The sequence below is a fragment of the Galeopterus variegatus genome, unplaced genomic scaffold (genome assembly GCF_000696425.1).
Source record: "Galeopterus variegatus unplaced genomic scaffold, G_variegatus-3.0.2 Scaffold4123, whole genome shotgun sequence".
In the NCBI taxonomy this organism is placed as follows: domain Eukaryota; kingdom Metazoa; phylum Chordata; class Mammalia; order Dermoptera; family Cynocephalidae; genus Galeopterus; species Galeopterus variegatus.
The window spans coordinates 8,566-35,481 of NW_007730234.1; the positions used below are offsets into that span (position 1 = coordinate 8,566).

The 26,916-nt window shown below is 39.3% G+C and overlaps 1 protein-coding gene across 3 annotated transcripts; it reads right to left on the reverse strand.

Moving 5' to 3' along the window:
* Positions 1-696: 696 nt before the first annotated feature.
* CSTF2 (cleavage stimulation factor, 3' pre-RNA, subunit 2, 64kDa) lies at positions 697-26,570 on the reverse strand. Of its 3 annotated transcripts, none has more exons than XM_008586797.1 (15): positions 26,456-26,528; positions 25,320-25,398; positions 24,807-24,976; positions 24,049-24,185; positions 23,448-23,567; positions 23,196-23,333; positions 20,133-20,256; positions 12,442-12,504; positions 10,081-10,140; positions 9,294-9,435; positions 8,337-8,512; positions 7,734-8,059; positions 3,953-4,063; positions 3,012-3,137; positions 697-925 (listed from the first exon to the last, which is right to left on the reverse strand). In XM_008586797.1, exons 1-14 carry the CDS (start codon positions 26,514-26,516, stop codon positions 3,015-3,017), a joined length of 1,830 nt encoding a protein of 609 aa, XP_008585019.1. In that variant the 5' UTR covers positions 26,517-26,528; the 3' UTR covers positions 697-925; positions 3,012-3,014. The 3 variants fall into 3 exon arrangements, with proteins under 3 accessions (XP_008585019.1, XP_008585021.1, XP_008585020.1); XM_008586799.1 differs by lacking the exon at positions 26,456-26,528 and adding an exon at positions 25,890-25,952; XM_008586798.1 differs by lacking the exon at positions 10,081-10,140 and having other exon boundaries at positions 26,456-26,570.
* Between the last annotated feature and the right edge of the window lie 346 nt (positions 26,571-26,916).

Genomic DNA, 26,916 nt, shown 5'->3' on the forward strand with positions numbered 1-26,916 from the left:
TTCCCAGAATAAATTTGGTTATAGAGTGATTTCCTGAAAGATAGAATGAAATGTATTTTGTTACAAAATATCTTGGATAAAATGTAGTTTTTATTTCATCTTGAACATGTGAAAAATTAGTGACTTTTTGAACTTTTAAAATTGACTACCTAGACAGAAGAGTTTTAGAATAGACAAGTAAATGCCAAGTTAAAAAAAAAAAGAGAGACAAGTAAATGTCTCTTGTGTTGTTGACACACACTCAAACCAGTGCTAACACAACCTGTCTTAACTCTGAACTATGCATGTTCAGTCAGATCTGCTATTGACAAAAAATGCATTTTGATATTTGGATTTTTATAAACTAAACACACTGCTGTGCTAGTAGGCTCTTTGCTTTGTTGGCCTTCTGACCATTTTACAGCTCTACACACATGCTATTTTCTCCCAGAAGACTCAGAAGTTCTAGAAAGTTTTCAGAGGGTAAAGCCTTATTATTCTTGCTGGAAGCAAACTAAACAAAAACTAAGTTCCAGAAAACACTGCTTCTGAAAAATTCTCAAATATCATCGAAAAGAATAAATGGTCAATCTAAAGTAAAAACAGCAATGGCAATATAACATTAAAGTACAATACTGCAGTTAAGGGTAGAAAACGCATCTAAGGTTTCACCCTTGGTGTTCAGCTTTTTAAAAGCAAAAAGGTCATGTATATCAATTTGCAGTGTACTAAAATTGTGTTCAAAGTTTATTTCAAGTCACAGAAAATATACAAACTAAGACAACAAAATGAACTGATTTTGTTCTGAGAGAAGGTGATAGGAGTCCTCCACCTGGCGCCACTTTGAGTCATTCCAGGGTTAGGATGCAGAAGTCATCTTTTTTTCAACATTTCAACAAAGTTTTGGAACTAATTTCTAGACTTGTTGCCAGGTATTTTTGAAAACCTGTGAGAAAAAGTTGGGAGAAAGTCATTAAAAGTGGAGACAAAGTGCTCTTCCCCAAACATCAGGAAAAAAATTAAAAAGCTGCAGGAGGGAGGATATGCCTAAGATCAAATTATCAGGACAGATTTCTAAGATGTCTGTCTCCTGCTTCCCCAAAGCAAATGTCTTGCAAGCAGGGTTTCTCAGCCTCAGCACTATTGACATTTTGGACCAAAGCACTCTTTGTTATGGGAGAAGGTGGTGGGATGGTGGGGTGGGAGGATGTCCTGTGCATTATGGGATGTGTAGCAGCACTTCTGGTCTCTACCCACTGAATGCCAGTAACATACCATACTCCCTAAAGTTTTGACAACCAAAAATGTCTCTAGACATTGCCAAATGTCCCTCTGGGGGCAAAACTGGCCCTGGTTGAGAACCACTGATCCCTAATGGCAATGGTATAGAAGCCTGTCAGTGATAGCAGAGATGGATCACAACTAGCTAGATAGGATGGAGGGAGGGCCAACACGTCAGCCACAGTATGCATAAATATCAGTAGACATACAGTAGAATTTTGCCCACACAATACTACACAAATATATGTACAAATTACTGTAGGTTTTTAAAAAAGTGGTGAAAACTGAATAAGGTTTGTAGTCTAGTTAACAGTAATGTACCAATGTCAATTTCTTGGTTTTGTACTACAATGCAAAAAAATATTATATGACAGCTATTTAAGATGCTATCATTGCAGGTAGCTGAGTGAAGGTACATGTGGTTCTTTGTACTATTTTTCCACCTTCCTATGAGTCTGTGATTATATCAAAATAAAAGGTAAAAAACAAACACACAAAAACCTTGCCCTGTAGTTAATATGCAAGGCTTTAAATGAGTTATTTCATAAGTAAGAATACATAACAAAAGAACTTTCAGAAACATATCTACCTCAACTATCCAAAAACAGTAACTTTCTCACATTGTAAGGAATGCCTTCTCTTCCATAAATAAAATAGAAAAAGTAAACGATAGGAATAGTTTTTATCTATTCCTCTGACTATAGATAGTCTATGCTTTTACTGGAGAAAATAGAATGCTTGGGTATCTGAAATAAAAAGTTAAAGTACTAGTCACACCAAAAGTCTCGACAGCCATCTGTCTATGATAGTTTCCTATTACTATGTAGTTCTGTCATTTAAAGTCTAAATATAGACATGATACATATTTGCAGTTTGGATGTTTTAAAAACATTAAAATATGGATTAAAATACAATATATTTAGTTAAGACTGCTAATTAGTATAAATGAGTTTACTATTATATGATAACATACGAACAGGAATTATAATATGGATGGGGTAAAAAGTAGAAATTAAAAATGTAATATTCCAGCCAATACTGGGACAATGTGAATTTTATACTGTTTTTTAGAAAACAGAATTGTTTACGTAATACAAAGATCTTGTAACACAAAGAAACAGCAATATGTGTAATCAAGTTAGGCACATGATTATTTATGAGGAAGGTTACCTGTATCCTTTTTACTTGACCGATGAGCAGTGTATAGCAATCTCCAAAATGTATAGAAACTGATGGTGTTGGTGGGTTCTTACTACCTTAAATTATGTGCTGTGGAAGTTTAACATCAAAATATTCACTATAAAACATATACTGGAAACTAAAATATTTATACATCTTATTGAACTACTTTGTATTTTTTCCATTTTGATAGGACAGTTTGGAATAAAATAATACAACTGATTCTGGAAGGATACACACCAAACTATATTTAGAGGTTCTGTCTGGGGAATGAGATTGAAGAAGCAGGGATTTTTACCTTTAACTTTCTATATTTCTGTATCTGATTAATTTTGTTAAACTGATCATACATTAAGAATGGAAGGTTAAAGATTATAAGCAATTCAACAACTGAACTAATGTTCTATAGCCTCACCTTATTTCTATATGGGCTGATGTACTGAAGGGTAAAGAGAGTCTAGCTAAGAGGATTGAGGGTCTCGGAGAAAATAATCTTGTTGGTTAAAGTTGAAAGTACATATCCAAGATACACAATGAGCTAGTCCTACTCAGGTGTGATTAAATTTGCTCACCTTTCAAGGTGCTCCAGTGGATTTCTGTATTTGTTCTTTTAAGATCAGGATACTCTGCCTTTGTTCAGGAGGCAGCATGGCAATCTGGTCTGCAGTCAGTTGAAGAACCTGCATAATCAAAGCAGCCTGTGCAGAGGGAAAAAAAAGTAGTGAGTTTTAATGATGGAAGCTAAAAAAAAAAAAAAAGTGCCACCAGCTTCTGCCCAAAAGCTACTGGAATGAAATGTGAAGCAAAATGGAAAAAGGAAGGACATCTCACACACAGAAAACAAACAGCAGGCAAAACAAACAAACAAACAAACAAACAAACAAAACAAAGCAAAAAACAAAAGCCACCAAAAACAAACAAAAAACCCCCCCAAAACCAAAAATCCAGTAAGAAAAGGCAAAATGCAAATAACAAGTATAAGTTAAAATACCTAAGATTAGATGATTCAAAACAGACACCTTTGTGAACTCAAGTTCCTGCAGACTAAGATGGTATCTGTGAGCTCTGGGAGTTCTTCAACTTTTAATCCTATTTTGAAAGTTTCTCCTTTTCATAAGTTTTAGTCTTTCCATTAGATATGAGTTCCCCACAATGGCCAAATATTAAAACGGAAAGATATACTCATGGGGAATCTGCTATTGTTTTTAGGGATAAGGTAGAAAGAAGAGGAAGAAAGGGGTTTGGATTTTCAGATCAATCTGGCCTGCATGAAAAAAACCGCTATTGGCAGATGAGTCTGAAATGCAAGATAAGCTGCCATTTACATCCACTTAAGAACTTTAGGACCAGGCCCGCAAATTTTCAGGTGACAAGATCATCAAAAGAGTTCTAAGTTAGAGTAAACATCACCTCCAAAGGGACTCTGAAGACCCAGGATCGCCACATGGTAACTGTGAAAAGAGGAATCAAAAAGACTAGATTTGTGCTTATGGAAATAGACAGTGTTGCTTACCTTCTCGTGATCCTGTGGAGTGACTTGGTTCTGCCCAGGACTAAAGCCACCAGGCTGGCTTCCACCCTGCATGCTTGTTCCTTGCATGGCTGTTCCCTGCATGACTGGGACCTATGTGCACCAAAAGAGGAGGAGAAACTTTCGGACCTCCTGACACATAGGTAACCCAAATAAAGTAACAGCAATGTGAAAAATTGTAATCTCTATATGGATATGGGTAAAAAAAAAAAGCAAATTAATGACTCTGAAGATTACTGTCTACTGTTAGCAATGGCAGAAGGTAGGGTTTAGCCAGAGATCAACCAGCAAGTTAGACATACTTGCTTACAAGAGTTCTAGCATCATCAACAAATATCACACAGCACAACTGGATACCATCAAATTAAAATTCAGCAAATAAGCACAGGGAAAACTGAGAGCACCCTGGAATTTACTTCTCAATGGAAACACAAATGAAAGCCAACAGATTCTAGAAAAAATGTGTGCTACTCCACTGGGGAAGCTGCATTTGCAGGGCTACCACCTACCTCTAGTTCAATCAGACACAGGTAGTTTGTCCCAAATGGACCTATCCCACAAGTAAGGCAGAGATGATCATAATGTCAGAGAGGCAGAAAGGAGATGGGAAGGCCTCTGGGGAAAAGATTGTTATTAGCCCCAAATTTGCTTTTTATAGCTTCCCATAGAGAATATACAGCAGACACTTTCTGCTAAATCTGGACCAAGAAATATAATTGATCCAAGTAAAATAACAAAGTGAAGTTATATCACACTTACCAGTAATTTAGATCTGCAGTAAGTTCAAGCCTTTGGAAGACTACCAGAACCCAAGGAAAAGGTCTCTGAGCACCCAACTGTAAGAAGGTCCCTACACTAGAGTTATGTTCACACTTAGGCATTCACCCAGAGCTTACGTACTCTTATTAAACACAAATAGTTAACAAACTTGTTATCTGCTTCCCCAGCATATTAGAAGCAGCAAAGTATAAAAGAAATATGGATAAACAACTGTTAGGAGCAGAAACCATGACAGCAATGTGAAGAGCCAGGTGACAGCCTGACACTGAAGAAGACCAGAAACCAAAAAGAAGATAACTACTTTACGTTATAGCATATACAATAACGGATCTATTTAATTATGACCTTGAGTAATCAAAAAGGACTAAAATCATTTTTTGTATCCTGTTTAAGAAAGGAAGCATAGGGGCCGACCTGTGGCTCACTTGGGAGAGTGTGGTGCGGATAACACCAAGGTCATGGTTTCGGACCCCATATAGGGATGGCCGGTTTGCTCACGGGGTAAGCGTGGTGCTGACATCACCCAGTCAAGGGTTAAGATCCCCTTACCTGTCATCTCTTAAAAAAAAAAAAAGAAAGGAAGCATAAAATACACCTTAGAAATAATTTTTCATTAAAATAGCCTAAAAACTTGGTAGAATAGTTATATTATCAGGAACATTCTCTTACGTGCATTCTCATCTCGCAAAGACACTGGATAGATGAAGCATTAGTATAATTCTGTACAGATTGCTAGAATATTACCACTGTTCTGTTCTGTTATCAATACTGAATCCAGAGACCAGTCTGAACTTTAACAATCTGTTATAGATCTAAAAGACCTATGAATATAATCTTTTTGAAGCTTTGGTCAATACTAATTTGAGGTACTGTAATGTGATCTAAACACTCAATCAGGGGCATTTTAAGTTTCCGGGAGTGCCTGTTATAGGCAGAGAAGTACTAGCAAGAGTGACCATACATCTTGGTTTGCCTAAGACAGTCCCAATTTATGCTTTTGTTCCAGAGTAAATTATTAACAGCACTCTTTCATTCTCGAACGTGTCCTTCTTTGGATGATAAATTATAGAATCATTCTAGGGAATAATAAACCTTTTACCCACAAGTTTCCAAATGGGTGGCATGGAGTTGATTTTAAAATATGATTAAGTTAAAAAACAAGGTGCAAAACAGTAAAAGGGGGAAAAATAAGAATTCACATTTTCTGGAAAGGTATGTAAAAAATCTAATAAAAGCAGTTATCTATAGGAGCTGGGGGGTCACAGGAGAGTCAGGTATAGGAGTGGAAGTGAGGTTCTGAATGTACTATCTTATAGATGAGTGAATGCATTAAATATACTTAATTATACGTGAATATATTGATTTGAAAAAATTTAAAAAGGTTAAAGACAGAATTTTTATTTTCTCCACCTTGGATCTAATTGGCTTTATAGAATGTACTAATAAAAACTATATCAACCTAGTATTACAGAGTTATGAGTTCAAGCACTAGCAGAGAAAAAGTAGCAAGATATTATCCAGAAATGGTCTTCCAACCATTACTTTCAATGTCTTTCTCCACAGAATTATGAGTGGAATTACATAAGCATATTATGGTAATTGTTTACTGTCTGTCTCCCCAACTAGAATATAAGCCCTCCATGCAGGTAAGGATTGTGTTCTATTCATACTGCTATATGCCCAGTACCTAGGTCTATGTTCGGTACATAGTAGGTGCTCAGTAAACATCTGTTGAATGACTGAATGAGTGCATAAAAACCACTTCTATTATGAGGCTAGTGAACATAGAGGACAGTAAAAATCAGGGCCCACGAGTGCATTTTTCAAAAGCAAAACTTGAAAAACAATAGAGAATAGTTTGATTCTACGCATACCAGAAAAAAACGTATTTTTATTTTTTATTAAAGAGAAAGAGGTAGACATACCTACACATCTACACAAAAACAAAGGTGCAAATAACAGGACAGAGTAGTAGAGTGGAAAAGACAGTGGGTTCTATTCCCCGCTCTGCCACTTTTTAGTTAAGTGGATTTGGTAAAGTCACCTGAATTCTGAGGCCTCAGATTTCAAACCTATAATATGAAGGAATTAGATGACTGACATGTTTCATTCCAGCTCTAACATTCTCTTTCTCATACACACACGCACACACTCACATGTGGGGAGGAAGACACATAAACATACAGTAGAGGAAAGAGAGAAGAACAAAGAAGGAAGAAAAAGGAAGGTGGAGGAGCTAGAGGAAAACAAAGGTGCCAACATATAAAAATTCAGGGAAGATACACACATATTACCTCCTCACAACCAGCTGGGGATGATGAAGGAGAGGATAACCATAGACCACCATATACACATAAGCTGGAGAGAGCCAAATAAAGGACAGGAGACAAGACCTCAGTTCCGCAGCCTTTTTAAGGTGTTCATTAGTAAATTACCTTTCATACTCCACTGTTCACTTAGGCTATGTGATGACAGCGAATTAACCCAAGTTTCTGCAAACCTAAGATTATCTAAATGACCACTAATAGCTCTTCATATACTCCAACCCAGTGGTTCTTAGTCAGGGTTGCACATTGTAGGGGAGGTTTTTCAAACTATCTATGCCCAGATCCTACTGACAGAGACTCTGAGAGTTAGGCCTGGGGTGAGACCCAGGTAAGTCTTATTTTGGAAAAAACCTTGTATGTGATGTTGGTTTGCACCCCCACGAAGGGTACTCTCTAACCCCTAAATTTTCAGGGGCTCTGCTCTGAATGGAATAGCTACTAAAATTGTGAACAAGATTGTTCTTTTGGACTACAATCCTGGTGGCCAGAAAATCACTACCATAAGGGACAGAAAAATTACAGGGAGATCCTAGTCTTCCCTTTCTAACAAGCTGAAAAAGAGCCCAAGTCAGAAGGCAGTAATAATCAGGATTAATAATCAATTCCTGAATAGATCAAGATTTCATGTAAATGCCAGAAGTGAATATTACATATACCTGTCTGGATCCCTGGGGGCCAACAACTGCCCCCATGTTAATTGGACTGGGACCCTGGATTCCGCTAGGTATAGGTCCTCTAGGGCCAGGCACTGGGCCCCTGGTATCCATGCCTCTGGCTTCCATTCCTCGGACTTCCATCACTCGAGCCTCCATCGCGCGGGCTTCCATCACGCGGGCTTCCATCGCGCGGGCTTCCATCGCACGGGCCTCCATTGCGCGGGCTTCCATTGTACGGGCCTCCAATCCTCTGGCATCTAATCCTCTTGCCTCCATGGCTCGGGCCTCCATCCCTCGTGCATCTATTCCTCGGGGATCTCTTCCACCTATAAAAAAAGTTGTAAGAAAATCATTACATAGCTACTCACCTGTACTATAAGAACAATCCAAGAAAGAAAGAAATCTATTCTTCTAGTCACATCTCTTCTCAACTATATGAGACTGTTGTTTCCTTCCCAGTTTCTCAGATTTGTAGATAAACCTTAAAAATGCTTATTGACCCTACTGACCCAACATTCTTTATCCCAGATTACAGCCTAAGACAGCCACATTCATCATCAGCCCACAACTACCAGTCAGCCTGGTGATGTGGTCTCCCCTTACCTCTGCCATCCAAGGGTGGACCCCTCTGATCTAGCATGGGTCCTCTTGGCTCTGCCATTAGAGGTCTGGGCTCAGCTAATGGCCCTCCCCTCATCTCAAGTGGGGGTGGTCCACGGCTCTCGTGGCCGGGTACATGGTGCATGGGTGGACCCTGATGAGGTGGTCCCAGGTAACCTCTAAAGAAGAAGAAAAACGTTATATTTTAAAACAGAACAAAACAACAAAAAAGTGTCAATCAGAAGATCAGTAAGTAAACATCCGACAGAGAACTGATAAAAACATTAGTCTATGAATGAGAACAAGAGAATAACACTGAACAGATTGAAGAAAAGCTATAGAAACGTAAATCCGTGTGTTCTAGAATTTCATATTTGGTTGGGGCACTCATAATTCGGAGAGGAATTAATAGATATTCATTATGTGTATGAGTATGCAGTATGGTGCTTAACAACATGGGTTCTGGATTCAGACTGTATAGGTTCAAATCTAGGCTCTATCACTTATTAGCTGTGTGATCTTGGGTACATTTACTTAACTTCTCTATGACTCAGTTTCTTCATCTATGAAATGGGACTTACAATGGTATCCATTTCACAAGGTTGTTGTATAGATTTAATGAGAGGAACTAAGTAAACTACTCACAGCAGAATCAGAAGCATGATGCCCATTAATGTCAATTATTATTATTATTGCTATTATTAATATTACCACAAGTTTTCCCTATTCACATATAGAATTTCCAATTTCTGAAAATATAGCACTCATGGTTAGCTCAAAATGACATACTCAGCTACATAGTTTTTCCTTAGGAGATGTGCTTAGTTTTGGACAGTGGCCATGAATATTTAACTATCTTTTGAAATAGGCAAACAGGTACGACTGGTACGGGAAGACTTTGTTCTCAAAAGAAGGGAAAATCCTAATTTCTCAAACTGTTTCCCTCTGTGTTGTGCTTACCTAGGCTCTACCTCTCCAGTTACAGAAAGTAAAGTGCCTCCTCGTGGGTCATTCGGAGCGTCACCTAACAGACCTCGAGGAGTTGGGATGTTGGCAGGCAAGGATCCCCGCTGCATAGCTGCTCTGGGGTCTTGCATCGGCACTGACAGGGAAACAAACAGGGAGTTACTGCTGTGAAGGATACATAAGGAAACAAGAAATGACTCTATATACCACTGACAACATAATTCAGACACTTTAGAGTGAGTGAAACCTCACCACAGCAGAATCCTCTTGGAGCTCAACAACAGAAGCAGGGTGTAGGCAGAATCTGTGCCATGTCAGAGGTATGGATGGAATTATATAAAGAGCAAACTGGGGAGCAACCTGCCAAGGACTAGCACTGTGACCTGAAGAAACTTATGCTTCTGGTTTTCCTTCTAATCAATCTTAGTTCAAGGACCAGAGTCACAAAAGAGAGGTAGCATCTTAGCATATGTGAACACTGCCATGGCTCTGCAAGAACCCGCTGTCTCCTTACAGACTGCTATTCCATCCAAGCCTCCTGACACCAGTAGGGAGGGAGTACAGCCTCGGACAGATGCCCATATCATCCATGTTCTCTGCCCTGTGTGAAGAGGTCAATCTTAGGTTTGTGGCCTCAACAGGAAAAAATTAAAAACAAAAACCCAAAAACACTACCCTTTTGGGTTCTAAACGTGAGGATGACTGCCAAGCAGCTCTTTTCCTCTCAACGTCCCACCCTGAACACCACAAGCAAAAGGAAACCCGCAGATACAATGGGTACCTTGAACTCGCTCAATTGATGCAGGCCCGGCGGGTCCCACGGGCGAGTGCTGTAGGGTTCCTAGGTAAGCAGTAAGTTCAAAAGGAGAAAAGAGCAGACACTTAAAATAGCTTGTACACACATGCAGAAACACACACATGCGGGACTGGAGATTTACACATGTAAGTTAAAGAGCCAAGAGTTCATTAGCTTGCCCCAGGCTACAAAATCTTCCTAAACCATACTAGGTCTTTTGGATATCTGAAACAGTTCTGTTCTGACCAGATAGCTTGCTAAAGGGAAACCTGTGGGCCACTGGTTTTATCTGGGCAGGAATAATCAGCCAATTTCTATCTTTACCTCTGCAACTACTACGTTTCCCCCTAAATCTCCTTATGGGACCGCTAAAAAAAAAAAAAGAAACAAAATATAAAAAGGATGGTTTTGAATCTCTAGTTAAGCAAAGAACATAAAAATATTTTCAGAAGCAAAACATGAAAGAAATTGCACTGAATCTGGAAGGTGAGACTTATTCTGGAGAGGCCATAACAGAAGTGAGGTAGTACTATTTTTGTCATATTTTAAAGCACAAAAGTTTCTCCTATCAAAAAAGTTTCAAATGGGGAAAATGCAGTAAATGAACTTTGGACGAGGAAAGAGAATATCACACCACAAGAGATCTTCTGCCACAGCAAGTCTTTGATAATAAACAAACATCATGACAACAGCAAACAAAGACTGATGAGATAACAAGGGCACTGAAACTAAACAAAGGTGGTAGGAAAGCAAGAAGCATCTTCTCAAACATCTCTCACTTTTCACCATTACAACTGTGCAAAAGAAGCATGGATTCCAGAAAAAGTAAGACAAACTAGGTACAAATTACAAGATTTTTGCTTCCTCATCTCAATTTGTCTCTTCATGAAGAAATCCTTGAAATACCCTCAAAACATGAGTCATTTCCCTTTGTTAATTTTTGACCAGAAAGGTAAAGATAACTATAGCAGGAAGGAAGATGTCTTGTGAACTATGCATTACACTGCTAAAGCCTGACTGATTGATTGATGGCCCAGGGAGCCGTAGAAGTATGACCGAAGCCCTAATCCCTTCTCACTACTGGAAAAATACTTTGGCGTACATACATGATCTATTGGCAGTGGTGGGAGACAGCGGGAGGGGGGATGCACAATAGCACAAAAGTGTGGGATGCTGAGAGAGATGACGAGGTATTTGGCCAGGAGTTTATCCTGCTGCCAGACATCTACCAAGAAAAAAATTATTAGTTCTTTCACTTCAGCAACTAACCCAGTGTACAAACCATAAGCTTTATCTTAATATTTTGCTTTTTAAATGGGTTTCACTTATAAGCCATATGCTAAGAAGAAAAAACTTAAGCTTTTCTATGCTTGTCCAATGCAGTCTTTTCCCATCACAGGGACCCAATAATTAAGAGTAGAAGACACTGAAGAATATTTTTGGAAGTTAACAGAGGCAGTGTGGAGTGAGAGAAAGAGGACAGATTTTAGAATCAGAGACTTCTGAATCTTAGGTCTGCCACTAATTAGGTGGAAGAGAGGATGAGAGCACCAAATCCAGTCCACATTACTCATTGTATTTACTTACCTTGTCCCCTTGAGTAACTTAAAACTCTGAGCTTCCACTCTTTACTTGTAAAACTAAGGTGTTGCCACCCAACTCATAAGGCTGTTTATGAAAAAGTGCCTAACATATCTCACCTTCTCTCCTCCTAGCATTGTTTTCCACTGAACCACCGCATTTTCTTTTCCTTCAAACTCCAGTAATACGGAGAAATAAGACGAAGATTTTGGAGTGGCTGCTGCTATTGTGTACAGTGTTACTGCCATAGCACAACAGACACTTATCAAATGGACTTCATAGATGTATGATCCCCTCAGTTTTCTTTGGGGTTTAAGTCTAGTCTTCTAGCTATCTAGCCACATTATTACATGCTCATTATTAAAATACCTTTGTCAACAGATATTCAGAGGGAAAGAGAACATGTCAATGGAATCATTAGACTATCAGGAAACAAAGGATCCATTTGCTTCATCAATTCTTGTAGAGCTGGGCTCTGAATCACTAGACCAGTGCTGTCCAATAGAATTTTCTGCGACGAGAGAAAGATTCTATATCTGCAATGTCCAGTATGATATCTATTAGTCACATGTGGCTATTGAGCACTTGGAATGTGGCAAGTGTGACTGAGGAACTGAGTTTTATGTTTTACTTAATTTCAATTTAATTTCAATTAACTTAATATTTAAATAGCCACTGGCGGTTAGTGGCTGCTGGATTTGACAGTGCAGATATGGAACATTTCCAAGTCCAGTCCATGTTAATCAGAAATTAATACTTATTCACCTTGTCCTCGTTCCATGGACACTGGTCCACTTCCTGGCATTCCAACCTGGGTCTGCATTCCCCCTAGAAGATAAAGGGACGAAAATAAAAACATAAATTAGGATGGTGGGAAAAAATTACAACAGTGGTTGGGTTTACAAATTTCTTCGTTCTGCCCCACAAACAAAAACCTACAAAGGAAGATGATAACTATTATTCGACAATGCAATTAGATAGAAGATAGGATTTGTTAGTATACTTTATGCTTCAGTGACAGAAAAGTGAGTTTAATAAGAATACTTTATCTCATTGGTTATCAAAACCTTGGCAGGAAGCTCTTCTGTAATACAGGAAAACAATGCCAGTTACCCACAGACCTCCTCTGATGGGAGGTGGGACTATTCCCACGGGTATTTTGCAAATGTGTGGATAGACAGTTTCAGTTGCGATAAAGACTGGGGGGTGGGAGGGAATGGCTGGCATTGAATGAGAAGGTACCAGAGATACTAGATTTCCTGCAATATATCAGACAGCTCCACAAAACCAAGAATTACCCTGTATCTTACAAAACTTCCAAATGTCTCATTGAATATTCATACAAATGAAAACCTGTTGATAGTCATCGAAATTTAGAACCCAAGTCTGTTTTATTTGTTAAACACAAAGGTTGTTTGCACTGTTTAATATATATACACTGAATTTTCCAGAAATGTAATTACTAAGTAAATTATGGGTACTGCTATTTGTTTTAAAAACTTTATCATGAGTTTTCACCAATTCAGAAAATCACATCACCACTGTCAACAGTCCTAATAGTATTTAAGTTGCCAAAACAACATGCCTGCATCTGTCTACATTTTTAGCTTTTATATTCATGGTGTAGGTGTAAGCACCTTACTACATTGTTTTCTATTGTAGTTGTGCCTGAACACTTGCACATTAAGAAATTTTTGTTTACTATAAATTACTGTCCTTTTATATTTCCTTTATGTTATCGTTAGGACATTATACTGATTTTGAAATCATGTTATATAGGTTATATTTCCTGTGCATTTGATCTCAGAATAGTAGAGTCATTGCAAAATATCTGTTATGAAAAGGGGACAGTGGATCTAATAGGCTTGAGAGCCACTAGTCTACTTTAACCAGTTGGGATATGATAATTGCTATACCAAGAATAATCCTACACCACATCCTTGTCTGGTTCTTTCCACACAGCAATAATTCTCTTTTCCTCAAGGAGCAATATATGCTGCGGTGGGAAGAAAAGACAAGTTGATATGTTTGCAGTTAATTAATACTTCCCTAAAATAGCAAGTACATGTCACATTCCCTTATTTCATTTAACATGCCAAGCACCAAAGAGCTATGGATTAAGAACCCAAAGAACAGGGTGCTAACCTGCCCTTGCTGCTAAGTAATTGTGATTTTAAACTAGTGACTTAATAAAAATTAACACATTCTGGGCTGAGCCCGTGGCGCACTCGGGAGAGTGCGGCACTGGGAGTGCAGTGGCGCTCCCGCCGCGGGTTCAGATCCTATATAGGGATGGCCAGTGTGATGTGCTCACTGGCTGAGCACGGTCCGGCTGGTCACAAAAAGGACAAAAAAAAAAAAAAAATTAACACATTCTTGGGATTCCTCATCTGTAAAGTGAAAGAGCTGATCTAAACCAGTGGTTCTCAGAATGTGATCCCCAAACCAGCAGCATCAGCATCATCAGGGAATGTTAGAACTGCAAATTCTCAGGGCCCCACCTCAGACCTATTGAGTTAGAGTCTGGGGGTGAGGACTAGCAATCTGCGTTTTATAAGCCCTTCACGTGATTCTAATACACACTAAAGTTTGAGAACACTGGTCTGAATGATTTCAAAGCTCTCTTCTAGCCATAACTTTTTATTCTAATCATTTTATCTAGACCAATCACCAAAACAATACAAAGATTTAGGATCTGAGGGAAGGAATAGCAGAAGGCATCACGGGCATAATTTCTTATTTTATCCACTACAACATACTGGCACTTTTATTTGTATGGGCTAAATTCCCAGAAGTGGAATTGGTGGCTCAAAGTGTATATGAATTTTTAATGGTAAACTACTTTCTTAAAAGGCTGAAAAACTTCATATTTCTACCAGCAATATGAGTTCCACTTTCCCCACCAATATTAAGTGTCATCTCTCTCTGAAACTTTTGCTAGTCTGATGATTTTAAGTAAACTGAAATCTCACTGTTTAATTTGTAATCCCCTAACTATAACTAAATTTGATTTTGCTGACCATTTGGAGCCTATAAAGAGCTCTATAAAGAGCCTACTCATTTTCTTTGCCTAATTTTCTACTAGGTCGTTTCCCTCTTCTCATCAACTGTCAAAGAGCTTTTACAGTATATTTCAAAAATCTTAGTCAAGTTTTAAGTTTTAATAAATTCAGAAGAGTATAAATAACACAAACACAAATAATATCACTTGAAAGTTTAATTATTTAAATTTCTTTTATACTTACTGATGGAGTTTAGATGTGTTGTCCCCTCCAAAACTTGTGGAAATTTGATCTCCAATGTGGCAGTGTTGAAAACTGATTGAGTCATGGGGGCAGATCCCTCATGAATGGATTAGTGCTCTCCCTGGGGGAGGAGGGGTAGTGAGTGAATTCTTGCTCTATTAGTTCCTGTGAGAGCTGGTTGTTTAAAAGACCCTAGCACCTCCTCTCTCTCTCTTGCTTCCTCTCACCATGTGATCTGCTCATACCCACCGGCAGCCTGCCACTTTCTGCCATGAGTAGAAGCAGCCTGAGGCCTATGCCAGATGCAGCTGTCCCAGAATCGCAAGCAAATAAAACCCTCTTCCTTATAAATTACCGTTTTGTGTTGCTATAACAAAATTACCTGAGACTGGGTAATTTATAAAGAACAGAGGTTTATTTGGCTTATGATTTTGGGACAGCTGCATCTGGTGCGGGCCTTAAGCTGCTTTTACTCATGGTGGAAAGTGGGAGGCAGCAGGCAGGGACAAGCAGATCACACAGCAAGAGGAAGCAAGAGAGAGAGGGAGGGGAGGTGCCAGGGTCCTATAAATGACAAGCTCTCATGGGAACTAACAGAGCGAGAACTCATGCATTACTCCCCACTCCCCCAGGGAGAGCATTCATCTATTCATGAGGGATCTGCCCCCATGACTCAATCAGTTTCCAACACTGCCACATTGGGGATCAAATTTCCACATGAGTTTTGGAGGGGACAACACATCCAAACTCCATCATTCCACCCCTGGCCCCCCCAAACTCATGTCCCTCTCACATACAAAATACAATCATTACATCCCAACAGTCCCAAAAGTCTTAGCTTGTTCCAGCACCAACTTAAAAGTCCAGAGTCCAAAGTCTCATCTGAGACCAAAAGCAAAAGTCCTTCCGGCTGTGAACGTGTAAAAACAAAACCAAATTTATCTACTTCCAAGATCCAATGGTGGAACAGACATTGGGTCCACATTCCCATTCCAAAAGGGAGGAATAGGCCAGAAGAAAGGAAAAACAGGTTCCAAACAAGTCCAAAACCCAGCATGGCACACATTATGACTTAAAGCTCCAAAACAATGTTCTTTGACTCCAAGTCCTACATCCTGGGCACAATTGGGCATCTGGGCCCCCAAAGCATCAGGCAGCCTTGTTCCCACAGCTCTGCCAGGCACAGCCCAATGGGCCATGCTGGTGCCTGTGGTTTTTCCAGGCCTGCGTTGCATATTACCAGTGGCCCCGAAGATCTGGGGTCCTGGCGGCAGCCCTGCTGCATTGGCTGCACTAGACATTTCCCTAGTGGGGGCTCTCTGTGGGGGCTCTGACCCCACTTTCCTGCTCGGCATTGCTCTAGTAGATGTCCTCAGCAGTGGCTCTGCCCCTACGGCAGGTCTCTGCCTGGGTCCCCAGGCTTTTCCATACATCCTCTGGAATCTGAGTAGAGGCTGCCACGCCCCCACTGCTCTCACATCCTGCTGGCCTGCAGACTTACACAATGTGGACGCCACTGAGGTTTTGGACTTCTACTCTCCAGGGCTGCTGCATGAACCACACTTGGGGCCGCTCTAGCCAGAGCAGCTGGGATGCAGGGAGCAGCATCCGGAGGGCAGCTGTGCCCCAGGTCCATCCTCCAGGATAATTCAGTCCTTCTAGGCCACAGGGTCTGTGATGGGTGGGGCACCCTTCCAGACTTCTGAAATGCCTTCAGGGCTTTTCTCTCATTGTCTTGGCTATTAGCATCTGGCTGCTTCACCGCCAAGATAATGTCTTTAGCAACCAGTTTATCTGCTTCACCCTTGCATTGTTCTCTGGCTCTCGGCTTCTTTACTGCATGGCCAGGCTGCAAATTTTCCAAATCTTTATGCTCTGCTTCCTTTTTAAATTCTGGCTTTATGTCATGCCTTTGTTGCCATAACTCAGAGTAGGCTGTTAGAAGTAGCCATGCAGCATCTTTAATGCTTTGCTGCTTAGAAATTTCTTTGGCCAAATGCTCTGGTTCACAACTCTTCAGTCCCACCTTCCACAAAGTCCAAGGGCATGGACACAATGCAGTCAAATTCCTTGCTATGGTGTAGCAAGGGTGATCTTTAGTCCAATTCCCAATAAGTTCCTCATTCCTATCTGAGACCTCATCGTCTGCATGGCCTTTACTGTCCACATTTCTATCAGCATTCTGCTCGCCACCACATAAGTCTCTAAGACATTCCAAACTTTCTTTTGTCTGTCTTCTTCTAAGTTCTCCAAACTCCTCCAACCTTTGGCCATTACCCAACTCCAAAAATGCATCCACATTTTCAGGTATCTGTATAGCAACACCCCACTCCTGGTACCAATTTTCTGTTTTAGTCTGTTTTGTGTTGCTATGACAGAATTACCTGAAACTGGGTAATTTATAAAGAAGAGAGGTTTATTTGGCTTGCGATTCTGGGACAGCTGCATCTGGCATGGGCCTCAGGCTGCTTCTACTCATGGCGGAAAGTGGCAGAGTCGGCAGGTACAAGCAGATCACATGGCGAGAGGAAGCGAGAGAGAGAGAAAGAGGAGGTGCCAGGGTCCTATAAACAACAAGCTCTTGCGGGAACTAACAGAGTGAGAACTCACTCATTATCCCCCCTCCCCCAGGGAGAGCATTGATCCATTCATGAGGGATCCACCCCCATGACTCAATCAGTTTCCAACACTGCCACATTGGGGATCAAATTTCCATATGAGTTTTGGAGGGGACAACACATCCAAACTCCATCACTTACTTTCAACTTTTATCTTTAATTTCCTCCTCTTGGTATATTCTGGTTTATTATTTTTCTAATTCATTAAAACTAGTACTTAGAGTTCTTTATTTTTTAATAATACAGGCATTTAAGGATATTCATTTTCCTTTAAGCACTGCCTTCACTATTTCCCATACTTTTTTGTGTGAAGTATATATACACTACTTTTTGTTGTCTTTTAGATAATTTATAAATTTCATTTCTTCTTTAATTCAAGGATTACCTACAGTATATTCCTTAATTTTCCAAGTAAAGGTTTTTTTCAGTAACCTTTTAATTATTTCTAATTTTCTTGGGTTATAATGAAAGACTATAGTCTGTAAAAATCTCCTTTTTGAATTTGTTAAGGTTTTATTTTATGGCAAAGTACATAGTCTTTTTTTTTTTTTTTTTTTAACTGTTCCATGGTCATTTGGGGGAGGAAAAAGTTTATTCTCTAGTCAAAAGATATAAGGCTCCCTCTCTATATTAGATGAAACTTACTGATTCTATTATTTAATTCCTCAATGTCCTTATTTAATTTTTGTCCACTAGCACAACGGTACTCAAAGTGTGGTCCACAGATGGTGTTAATCTATGAATTGTATGTTAAAAGTTCATGATAAGTACAGAAATGGAGAGCAGACACTTAGAAACTTTCATAGCAAGTTGACACTGCTATGACACCCAAATGTATGATCAGTGCACTTGTCTCACTGAACAGGGTATAGACCAGTCTGAGTGTTTTTTATCTTGTGCAACAGGCCTCATATGTCATGTGTTGCATACTTGTCATGTGCAGTAGGACCATATTACAACTTGTGATATTTTAAGGTAAGTTATAAGGTACCTATAACTTAAAAATGTATGTAGAATCCATTTCTTTCACGGAAAGTTAATTTAACAATAGCTCTATTAGGATAAAGCAGATAAATGAAAATTGTGAGTTTGCTGAAATTTCTTTAAAAATCTCTTCTTCCATTCCTCATCATCTTAGCTCTATAGACTGGTTTCTCTACAAAACAGAACAGTTTAGGTTTAAGTTAGCCCCTGTATGAGGATGCAGGAATCTCCATGGAAAGTTCAACCAAGTAGAAAGAGGGCTGGGATGGGAATGTGGTCAGTTTGTGGAATGACCCAAAAAGTGCCAGTAAATCAACCCATCAGTTCAACAGTGCCTCCCTACCCATGGTGTGTTAGAAAAGTCAGTGTTAGAAAGCTTGAGTTCAGGGCTGGCCACACTTGAAAGAGTGTGGTGCTGATAACACCAAGGCTACAGGTTCGGATCCCTATATAGGGATGGCCAGTTAGCTCACTTGGGAGAGAGTGGTGCTGACAACACCAAGTCAAGGGTTAAGATCCCCTTACCGGTCATCTTTAAAAAAAAAAAAGAAAGCTTGAGTTAGCTCTGGCTCACTACCAACTGACAACAACCCTAACCAAATTATGTAACCTCTTTGGGCTTCAGTTTCTTTTGTCTATAAGTCCAGGGAATTTGAGCTAGATCTACACAGTAGCCATCAGCCACACAGGGCTTATAAACACTTGAAATGTGGTTAGTATGACTGAGGAGGAAATGAATTTTAAATTGTATTTGATTTTAATAAATTTAAATTTAAATTAAAAATAAATAAATAAATTAGCCCTGTGAGTAGTGTTATAGTCAATCTAACCCAGATTAGATAAATTAACAAGAAGCAAGTTTGTCACATAAGAAACTTTAAATATTGATAATACACTGTGTGTTCATACAGGTGTTTCATATGGAAAGTCACTATTTCACACAACTTTTTGTTATGCTAGTTGAATGACAAAAGTTACAAGTGTAATAGCAATACTCTATTAATTACCTATCTATACATTTTCAATACTGTATACAATTTTTAATTTCATCTTTCTTCTTTTTGTTGTTTGGTCTGATCATATGTATTGAAATGTAATTTTATGTCTATTAAATATAATAATAACAAATGTGATCATGTATTTTTTTGTCTGTTTTCTTCATGAGCTTTTTAACCTAATCTAATAGTCTCTGGCTTTTGATGGGAGAACTCAGTCCATTCACATTTAGCAGAATAATGATGATGCTAGTTTTTATTCCTTCCATCTTACTCTATGTTTATTGTTACTTACTTTATATTGTCCTTTCCTTTTTTCTATTTTTACTGGGTTGATTTAGTTTCCATTCATTCCATTTTTCCACTTGTTAATTTGGAAGTTTTACTGTACTTTTCCACTTTACTGTCCCTTTACCTGCTCTCATAATCAGACATATAGGATTTGTATATAAGAAATCAACTATTTCCTCCACCTAGGATATATTCCTTCTAGCAGTATATTAATTTTATATCAATATCCCATTACCATATAATAATTTGGCTGCACTGTGGCAGTTGCTATGACAAAACTTTAGCAAAGTACCAAGATGGTGAAAACTCTAAATGAAACTTACCTCCAGGAGCTAAGGAACCAGGGCCAGGTCCTGTGACAGTGGCTGGTAGTTGCCCTGGTGCTGGAACTCCACCCTGAATAGAAGCTTGCATCAGAGGAGGTGCACCATTGACATGTATTGCACCCTGACCAAGAGAAAAACCAGAATATGTACATGCCTCTGTGGAGACTGAATACACTAAGTCTATGATCTCAAAAATCCTCTCCAGATTGACAGTCCCAAATATTCTACCAAAAATCCCTTTTGTATAGCATGTCTTATATAGCACTGGATTTATCACACACTTTGGATTCCACAGAAGCAAACTGCAATACATGCCATGAGCCTGGTTATATGGAACATGGTTAAAATGGAGCATATTCTAAATGTAGAGATGGACAAATCTTAATCTGTGTGGCAAGGCAGTATGTACTGTTAACTTCATGACTGAGGCCTGGCAATAAGAGTTTAAAAAAAAAATATATTGAACCCAAGAAGAAAAGGAGAAAACTGGGACCTTTTAAGAATAATCAAATGCTGGCAGTTCACATTTTTAAGACGAAAAAATTTTTAATTTGACCAGTCTTTTCTTACTCCTGTCCTTGGATATAAATCTGGTTTGGGGGGAATGTGAATTTTTTTTAAATGCTACATTAAAGCTCCTTCAGAGAAAGGGAGTATTATCTTTTTAATCTGTGTATTCCCCAGAGAACCGAATGGTCCCTTGGAATAGAAAGAGCTCAATAAATAAAGAATAAAATTATAAAAATATCACATATATATGCTTAGAGAACACAAACAAAACTCTAAAATAAAAAAGAGGAAATTGCATATGGAGGTGGTTAAGAGAAAACAGGCTAAAAGATCAGACAGAACCAGTTTCAGATCCTAGATTTGCCATTTACAGTTTTGTTATTTTGGGACCAATTAACCTGTCTGGGCCTTAGTTTATTTCTTTTCTAGCTCTAAAAAAGTATTTATTTACTTAGAGCAGGGGTTGGCAAACTATGGTCCACGGGTCAAATCTGGCTCATTGCCTGCTTTTATAAATAAAGTCTTATTGGAACACAATCACGCACTTAGTTTACCTATCATCTATGGCTGATTTCACACTATTATGGAAGAGTAGTTGTGACAGAGATCCTATGTATGGCCTGCAAAGCCAAAAATATTTACTATCTGGCCATTTAAAGAAAATATTTGCTGACCCCTGCCCTGTCTTTGTATAATCCATTCAAATTGTTTACCTCTGCCAATCTGATAGGTGAAAAATGGTAGGTTATTATAGTTTCTATTTACATTTATCTTATTTTGAGGTTGAACACTTTTTCTTTTTCTAAAAAAATTATTATTATTTTTAAAGATCTCAATTGGTTTTATTGGGATTCTTTTTGTTCTTGGTGGCTGGCTGGTACAGGGATTGAACCCCGGACCTTGGTGTTACCAGAACCATGCTCAAACCAACTGAGCTAACTGGCCAGCCCCTTCATATATTTACTTTATATTTATATTTCCACTTTTGTAAACTGTTTATGTCCACTGCTCATTTTTCTACTGGATTATTGATAATTTTCTTACTAATTTATAGGAGGCCTTTTTTTGCTTATTATGAAAAATTGTAGATATACAAATTGCATAAAAAAATAAAATAACCACTCAGTTTAGGAAATAAATTACATATACAACCAAGATATCCTGTATCGCTGCATCTTCCCCAATTGCATACTGTATCCCTTTCTCCCTAGAAAACCACCAAAAATTTTATAGATATTTTAAACATTTATTTTCTTTTTATTATTATTATTATTTTTTTCCTTTTTGTCTTTTTCCGTGTCCGGCAACGGATCGCAACCCTCAGTGTCGCCCCCGTACCGGACTAGGACCGCCAACGGGATCGCAACCCTCGGTGTTGCTCCCGCGCCTCGCTCAGCCAGTGAGCGGGAACCGGTCTGTATGTGGGATCCGAACCCTCGGCGGGAGCGCTGCCGCGCTTCCCAAGCGGCGCACTATAGCAGTGCGCCACCAGGCCGGCCCTGAACATTTATATGAATCATCACATACTAAATATATTCTTCTGCAACTCACTCAACATATTTTTGAGATTTATGTACACACATATATACCATATTTCAGGAATGCTTCCACATTCACTTAATTTCACTTCTGTATGGTATTATGTTTTCGAGTATGTATCCTAGTTCATCTTAACTGCTGTATGGAATCATGTTTTTAAAAGCCATTCAGGTTGATACATATAGTTTATTTAACTGTTGTTGAGTATTACATTGAATAAATATACCACATTTTCTCCATTCTTCCACTGATGTACTTTTAGGATGTTTCTAATGCTTCACTATTATAATGCGGCAATAAGAATTCTGGAGGGCTGAGCCCGTGGCGCACTTGGGAGAGTGCGGTGCTGGGAGCGCAGTAGCGCTCCCGCCGCGGGTTCAGATCCTATATAGGGATGGCCAGTGCGCTCACAGCGCTCACTGGCTGAGCGCGGTGCGGCCGGTCTCAAAAAGGCCAAAAAAAAAAAATTCTTGAACAGGCTAAGGGCTCTTTATTAAGTAATTAGCCTGTTGTCCATCATATGTGTGGCAAATACTTTTTACCAATTTATCATTTGTCTTTGGTGTTTATTTCTTTCTCTATATAAAAATTTTTTAGTTTTCAAATGTATCAATTTTTTTTTATGGCTTCAGGGTTTTGTGTTATGCTTGGAAAGTGAGCTCTATGTTTTTCATTGGTAAGAATGGAGATAACAAGAATGCCAACCTCATACAATTGCTGTGAGGATTGAAGGATAATGCATATGGTATAACAAAGTGCCAACCACAGTGCCAAGCATATACATACACACAAAATTTGCTTATAAGAAAAGGTTATATGGGAAAGATCTCTTTGTTTTACAGACTTGGAACTAAATCCATATTCATTAAGATGGCATGTACTCTGCAACTTGGAAACTGCTTTTATGCCAGGAAATTGAAATTTCAATTTTATCATCTCTGGTTCCTGACCATTCTTCTAACAATGACATTCTAAGACAGGTAAAAGAAATGTTAAGGGATAAAACCCTACCAAAGACTGGGCCTGTGGGGCCTGAGGATTCTGCTGATTCATTGAGACATTGGATCCTGAGCCAGGCCCAGCACCATGGACGGGCTGAGGGTTGCCTGCAATCAGCGTTGGAATATTCGTTTGGCGATGCAGAATTTTCTAAAAAGTGAAAAGATAAATCTATGAGCTGTCTGTTTAACAAAGCAATCAGGTAGTTCCTATCCCACTCAAGGTTTACCCTACCATTTTCAGAAAAGAACCAGAAGCACTCACCAGGGCAATTTCTGGATCCACAATTCTCATCACTACCTGTGCTTGTAGCAAAGCATAAGCCAGTTGAGGGTTCTGAAGCAACATGTTCCTTGCTTCCTGGGGACTATTCTGGACACAGAGCTGAGAAGATAAGCAGATTCATCATCAGGTTCAGTATGTATTACTTAGAAATTGATAGTGATTTAGAGCCATTCCCACCTGAGAAATGTAAAATTAAAGAGGCTGTTTCTTTAAGGTTTATTGCTTTTTGCATGGCACACAAAATCTTGATCACGGCAGGGCAACAGAAGGAAGAGGCATTCCAAATACTGTAATACTCTCATTTAGGAAAAAAGCCACATTTTAATATCTACATATCTTTGGGCCACAAAAACCCAACCAAATTGCTTGGGTAGGTGTGTTTGTGTACCAAAATAGAAAACTCTTTGCACGAGACGTAAAATATACTGTGCCTATATGGAATATTGAAGGTGCAAGAAATGGTGGTCTATAAATGCAATTTCTATTTGATCTTGGGAAACCATTTCCACTAACTTTATGAATTGACTCCTTAAAAATATGATGTGAGTTGCTTTATTCATAACCTAATGCTTCCTCCTACCTTCATTTGTTTCATCAGCTCAAACATCTGCTCTGGTGGAAGACTGGCAACTGCTTTGCTAATGGACTCAGGGGCATCTTCAGGACTGATAGTCTCTCCATAAGGCGACTCAATGACAGGGGCACCAGTGCCAAGGCCTGATCAGGAAGAAAGTGCAGGAAAGTTAGGGAGGCAAAATAAAAAGTGAAATCACTTTAAGTATCTACTTTCCAGGGCTGCTGTAAGGATTGATAGATAACTTTAAATTCTCTGGAGATGAGAAATAAATGATTTGAAAGTCTCTTGTTCTGTGGAGGAAAGTGAGAGTGACCTAAGTTAGGGAACTAGGCAAATTGACTTCTTTTGACAAGTCATTTCAGAAGCAAAAGGTTTAAAATATAAAAAGATGCTAACTTCAAAACAAAATTACTGAATCTTTAACCTCATGAAAAAAGCCATAAAAATGATTTAGTACTCCCACAAGTTATAGATCTGGCAACATAGTCACAGAAGTGACTAGTGATATAGTTAGCATTACTAATGACTTGGTGAACCTGAATTCATTTTTAACTAGGACTCAATTCCTTGGCAACTGAAGGATTTCTAAAGTCAACTTTTACCTTGTTTCTCAAAGATATACACTTCCCTAACTCAGGCACTGCAGGTTGGTCAAGTAAAGAAGCTGTGTGGTCAACCATTTCAGCATATTCTAAGACATATCATAAATGGAAAATCTTCTTTACGAACTCATACTGCATACAACTTGGGTTTATACTTACTCTTCAGCTCCTCTTTGTTCTTTTCACTGGCAGCATTATCCACTCGAAGTGCTCTCCCACTGAATTCACGCCCATTCAGGTTCCGCATAGCACTAAGTGCAGTTTCTTGGTCTTGGTATTCACAGAAGCCATAACCCTTTGGCTTTCCTGTCTCCCTATCATATACCAATCTGAAGAGCAGAACCAAGTGTCAGGCATAAATGTTACACACAGACAGGGGTCCTGCTAATACTGCCATGCTCTAATTTGCCACAAGGTAAGATATATAACCTTATATCTCTGACTACCTCACTGAAATATTTTTTAAACATTTTTAATGAAAAAAAACATATCTTTTAGGTAAGAATGAACGTGAATTGTATAGTATGTGAATTATACCTCAGTAAAGCTGTTACAAAAATAAAATGCATGTGAAAAGTCACCGGTAAAAAGAACCAACATGTCATTATTACAAGAGCCAAATTTGTGGTGATTTTTAAGAAACTCCCATTAAGAAGTAAAAGGGGATCTCACCTGAAACTAACGACAGGTCCAACCTCAGAAAAGATGTCCTTCAATTGCTCTTCAGTAGCTTCATAAGGAATGTTCCCCACTGAGGAAGAAAATACATATTAAAATTCTGAGTTTATAACCTAGATCTTTAGTGAAAACGTAAAGTATCTACTTATATCATTGAATATATATTAACTAGTTCAAAATAGTGTTCTCCCAATCCCCTTGTATTTCTTCAGATTTCTTAACAATGGAAATAAGCCATTAAGACTAAATACAAAAGGTGTAGGTACTCCTAAATGTCAGTTTTCAGACTGATCTGACAAGCGTTAGATTTTCCTTAACTTTGGTGAAAATAAATACTCAGGCATCAGTATTTACCTGAAGGTCTGTAAGTCTTATCAGTGACTACTAAAAACAGCAATATTATAATTTTAAAAACAGGTTCATATGTCTGTATTTCCACACATACTTAGGGGAGAATGACCATGAATGTAGTGGAAGATGTTTAAAAATTATTCGGAACTGTTCTATCATGTCCCTTTCAAAAGGTGCTTTAAAATCACCACTTATTTCAGCCGAAAAGATTACTCAGAATAGTTTCGATCCTCTTTAAAATTCCTCTGACGAGGTCTTAATCGTTCGTTCATTCATTTATTAACAATCCACTTCAAGACGCCAGGTGGCCGCTACCACTATCGATGAACTCAAAGGCTACGGATAAAAGCACAGGATGAAAGTTTTTAGGAGAGGGCCGGAAGTGGACACAGGGCTCTATACCCACAGCATATAATATGTATGCACAGATGAGTGTGAGAAGTAGTACGGGACAGTGGGGGGCTGCTGCCACGCGCCGTCTCTTCTAGACAATTGAAGCTCACGAATGCAGAAACGCATAGAAGCTGAACGCTAGTCTAACTTCCTCAACGATACTGCGGAAAGCCTGCGAGACGTCGGGGGAAGGGGAGCATCTCTGCTCACGAGTCCACCAGCCTGGCAGCCCCACAAGATAGGTAGTAGGGAGAGCTGCACGCCTGACCCACCGCCGGCTCCCGTCGTGATTCACGGATAGGTGGGGGTGGGGAGGGGGCGTTCCTCGCCACTCCCTGCCTCTTTCTGTCCCTCCCCTATGTTTGGCTCCACCGAATTCCTCTCACCAAACACAGAACGCAGAGAACGATCCACCGCAGGGTCTCGCACTGACAAACCCGCCATCATCTCAGCAGGCGACTTCCGGTAAGCCTAAGCACACTTCCGAACGGCTCGCAAACCCAGCGCCGACCACGCTTCCGTACGGCACGCGAACCGGAAGCTCATGGGCGGGACGAGAGGAGGGCCCCTCCCCTAGCGTCATTCCGTCAGCCGCATGCGCGCGTTTCTTACACGAGAGGAACTAAACCCCTCTGAGCGGGCCTGCAGATTGAGAATAATTCTGTTCCGATCCGGGTTCAGGCGGATCCAGGCTAATTGGAAGGCTTTCAGTCTGCAGAATTCCTTATTATTCATTTTCTCACAGGCTGACGCAAGTTTTCGTCGACCGCAATAAAGATGGCGGCAGCGGCTTTACTATGGCAACAGGGAAGCCATTTGCTAACAGCCGTGGCACTTTCATTTTAGT

Coding starts and splice junctions, on each gene's coding strand:
- CSTF2 (XM_008586797.1), bottom strand. CDS start 26,516: ATGATGGCGGGTTTGTCAGTGCGAGACCCTGCGGTGGATCGTTCTCTG. Junction 23,568..24,048: donor AGCTGATGAAACAAATGAAG/GTAGGAGGAAGC, acceptor TTATCTTCTCAG/CTCTGTGTCCAGAATAGTCC. Junction 12,505..20,132: donor TGGTTCCTTAGCTCCTGGAG/GTAAGTTTCATT, acceptor TTTATCTTCTAG/GGGGAATGCAGACCCAGGTT.